At 33.8% G+C, this 3,312-nt stretch overlaps 1 protein-coding gene across 1 annotated transcript; it reads left to right on the top strand.

Moving 5' to 3' along the window:
* Positions 1-832: 832 nt before the first annotated feature.
* Positions 833-2,114, top strand: LOC105138946 (uncharacterized). Its single transcript, XM_011045198.1, has 3 exons — positions 833-850; positions 1,338-1,631; positions 1,664-2,114. The coding sequence occupies exons 1-3, from the start codon at positions 833-835 to the stop codon at positions 1,910-1,912; spliced, it is 561 nt and encodes a 186-aa protein (XP_011043500.1). The 3' UTR covers positions 1,913-2,114.
* Positions 2,115-3,312: the final 1,198 nt, after the last annotated feature.

Below are 3,312 nucleotides of genomic sequence, written 5' to 3'. Positions count from 1 at the left end.
ATAAATAAACAAAATAAGAACATAAATAAGATAAAAGTTAACTAAGTAAGGGAAAGAAAATGAAAGGTATAAACTTTATATTAATGAAAGCAAAACTTAAGCAATACAAAGAGAGAAAGCAAGAGTATGATCTTGATCTGAAAACCAAAATGCCTAAATGCATGACAAATGCCTACTTTTATAGGTTAAAATTAGAAACTATTGATTTGATGACTAATTAATGAGTGGGTGACCAACTCTTGACTTGGTGACAATCCTTATCCTCTATTGTCTGAATAAAACATCATTGATAACTTCAGAATTAGAACCACTTATACCATAAAAGTTCTAGGAAATTTTCATAGTTTTTTTGAGAAAAAATTAAGGTCATTTGGACTTCTAGAACTCAAGATATGGGCTGAACATTGAACTGTCTAGGTTGTAGGACATATTCGAACTTTTTCATTGTTGCTACAATTTGGACTTGAAAACGACCTTTTTAAAACCAGACTTTCACATGAAAGTTATAGACCTATGTCTTAGCTCTCCATCCATATAAAGTATACCTAAATCCAAGATCTACAACTCCAGATATGACCTATTACATAAATAAAAGGATTGATTGATGAGTTTAAGTACTAAAATTGAAAGGACAAAAAGATGGCCAAACTTAGAAAAGAGATGCTGGTGCAGTCCAAATTGAAACACTATTCGGTAATTAGGTCATATCTAGAGCTATAAATCTCAGATTTAGGTCTTCTTTATATGGATGAAAAGGTGAGACATAGGCCTACAACGTTTATAGGAGTCTAAGATTTAAAAAGGTCGTTTTCAAGTCCAAATTGCAGCAACAATGAAGAAGTTTGAATATGTCTTGTAGCCCAAATACTCTTTAGTGTGGAACCTATATCTAGAGTTTTAGAAGTCCATATGACCTCAATTATTTTTTCTTGGAAAGCTGAGATAATTTCCTACAACTTTCGTGTGGAGGTCTGGTTCAAATTCTGATGTTATTAATGATATTTTAGGTAGACAAGAAGATAAGATTTGTCACCAAGTCAAGAGTTGACCACCCACTTAACAATTATTTTCTCTAACCTTGACATATGTTGTTATCATCAGAGTTTTAAAACCCGGACCGGCCCAGCGGGTCGACCCGGGACCCGGCTGACCCGGGCCTAGGACAGTCCGAGTGAAGGCAAAAATCCGCTTGGGAATTGGCCCAGAGAAACCCGGTCGACCCGGGCCCCGGTCCACCCGGTCAAACCCGGGTGAGACCCGGAGAGAGACGAGGAGAGATGGCTTTGATGAATAAAATTAAAGATTCAGGGAGGAGGTAGTTGAACGCAGTGTGATAGAAACTATGGTTACTCTTTGACGACCAAAAGTCCCTACCTAGATCGAAAACTGCAACCAATAATACCCAAGATGCCAAGAAACCAAATAGATTACCCCTCAGGAAGCTCTTCTACGAGGACCGTGAAATCTTTTCGTGTTCTTCATTGGAAGCTGATGATATTGACAACCTAGAGCCTGAAACTTACTGTGTGTGGACGCCAAAGGAGGAGGGGTCTCCAGGGAGCTGCAAGAAGAGCAGCTCTACAAGGTCTAATGGAAGTTCAAAGATTTTATTCACCGGAGTAATAGTGATGGTAAGAATACTTTTATGTTCTTGATGCCTAATAACAAGAAAAGTGGCCTCCATCATCAGAGATTAGGCAGCGATGACCAAGATGGGAACCATAATAAACAGGGCATAGAGAAAAGGAAAGAAGCAGAAGGAGTTGGAAGAGGTTTGTTTCAATTTCAAGAACATTATTACGTGAGGAGTAAAGAAGGTGATAAACGCCACTCTTATTTGCCTTACAGGCCTGATTTGGTGGGGTTTCTATCTAATGTTAATGGGGTGGAAAGGAATCTTCATCCATTCTGAGAGGTAGCGAATGATTAATATATTTTTATTTTATTTTTTTGTAATTTTTTCTCGTAACAACCAATTTTGTGTATTAATTTTATTTTTGTTTTTGTAGTAGGGATCATTTATAATTTCCAGGATGGATTTCAATTTTGTGTGTAGATAAAATAATTAAGCTATCGTGATGGATGATATTGTATATTTACAATAGTTTTTTAAAGTTAATATATATATAAATAAAAAAAGGAGTCATTCTTCCTTCTTCCCAGCTTATTGATGATAAGTTAATATATTGTCAGATCTTGTAGCAACTGGGATAATGGCGCGTAGAAATTCTATAATAATCGCTCATTGATTGGTTGAGAAAACTGTGTCTCACAGCGCAAGAAGGGTAGTCAGTGGCTATTGCAAATTCGGAACCGCCAATTATTCTTGTTATTAGGTATCAAGAACATAAAAGCTGTTTTTTTTTTTGGGTTGACCCGGATTAACCCGGGTCAACCCATCTGACCCGTGACCCGATCATTTGATCGGGTCGGGTTTCAAAACTATAGTTATCATTGTTTAATCTTCATATTGTTCTTTTATCTCAAAGTTCTCATCAACTTTTTCTTCTTTTATTATTATTATTATTATTACTACTACTACTATTACTATTAGTATTAGTTTTAGTATTAGTATTAGTATTAGTATTTTATTATTGTTGTTGTTTATAATTTATACAATTAACCTTCCCGTGGTTCAACCTCGATCTTGTCGAGTTATTTATTACTTCGACACTCCTGTATTTAGAAGAAGATATCAATCTTTTGGTCGTGTCAATAACAATTAATTGTTTAAATAAGAATTGAAACTCTTTTTAAATCTCATTCCATATTGGCTAAGGATTTCTTAGTCAATACTATTTAAGAACAAATGAAATATTTTTTCTAATTCACTTAGGGTGATGAATCTTCTCTTGATCACTAAAGTATTTTTCTATAGTTCATGCTATATATCAAATGTGTACCCTTTCATTACCTCATTTAAGATAACATGTAATAGGATAATAACATAATATTCTCTATATAAGATAACTTAATGATCTCAAGTTTAATGATCACTTACACAATCATCACGTGAGCCTTTCCATAGACATAGGTGATCTTTTCATATAAAATTCTAATGTAGGTCAGTTTAGTGTACATGTCTTATAATAAGCACTTGTATATTAGTTTTAGGTATCCCTTATATCTCAGCTTATTAGAACAATTGTTTTTTCATAAAAAAGAACATATTATGTACCAGTCTCTACGAATTTAATAAAAATCTAGTATTTAAAAAAGTATTGACTAGAAATATTTTAGAAACAATGCATTGATGCAATAAGAATCTCATAATTATAACATTATAATTTTTTTTGCAAAACATTTTTATTC

Source organism: Populus euphratica, unplaced genomic scaffold (genome assembly GCF_000495115.2).
Source record: "Populus euphratica unplaced genomic scaffold, PopEup_1.0 scaffold135.1, whole genome shotgun sequence".
In the NCBI taxonomy this organism is placed as follows: Eukaryota; Viridiplantae; Streptophyta; class Magnoliopsida; order Malpighiales; family Salicaceae; genus Populus; species Populus euphratica.
The sequence above is the reverse complement of the archived record's forward strand: the minus strand, read 5'-3'. Positions and strand labels throughout refer to the sequence as shown.

Bases quoted from the DNA above. Each gene is read 5' to 3' on its own strand.
- LOC105138946 (XM_011045198.1), top strand. The intron at 1,632-1,663 runs GTAAGAATACTT...TTGATGCCTAAT, and splicing joins TCACCGGAGTAATAGTGATG to AACAAGAAAAGTGGCCTCCA.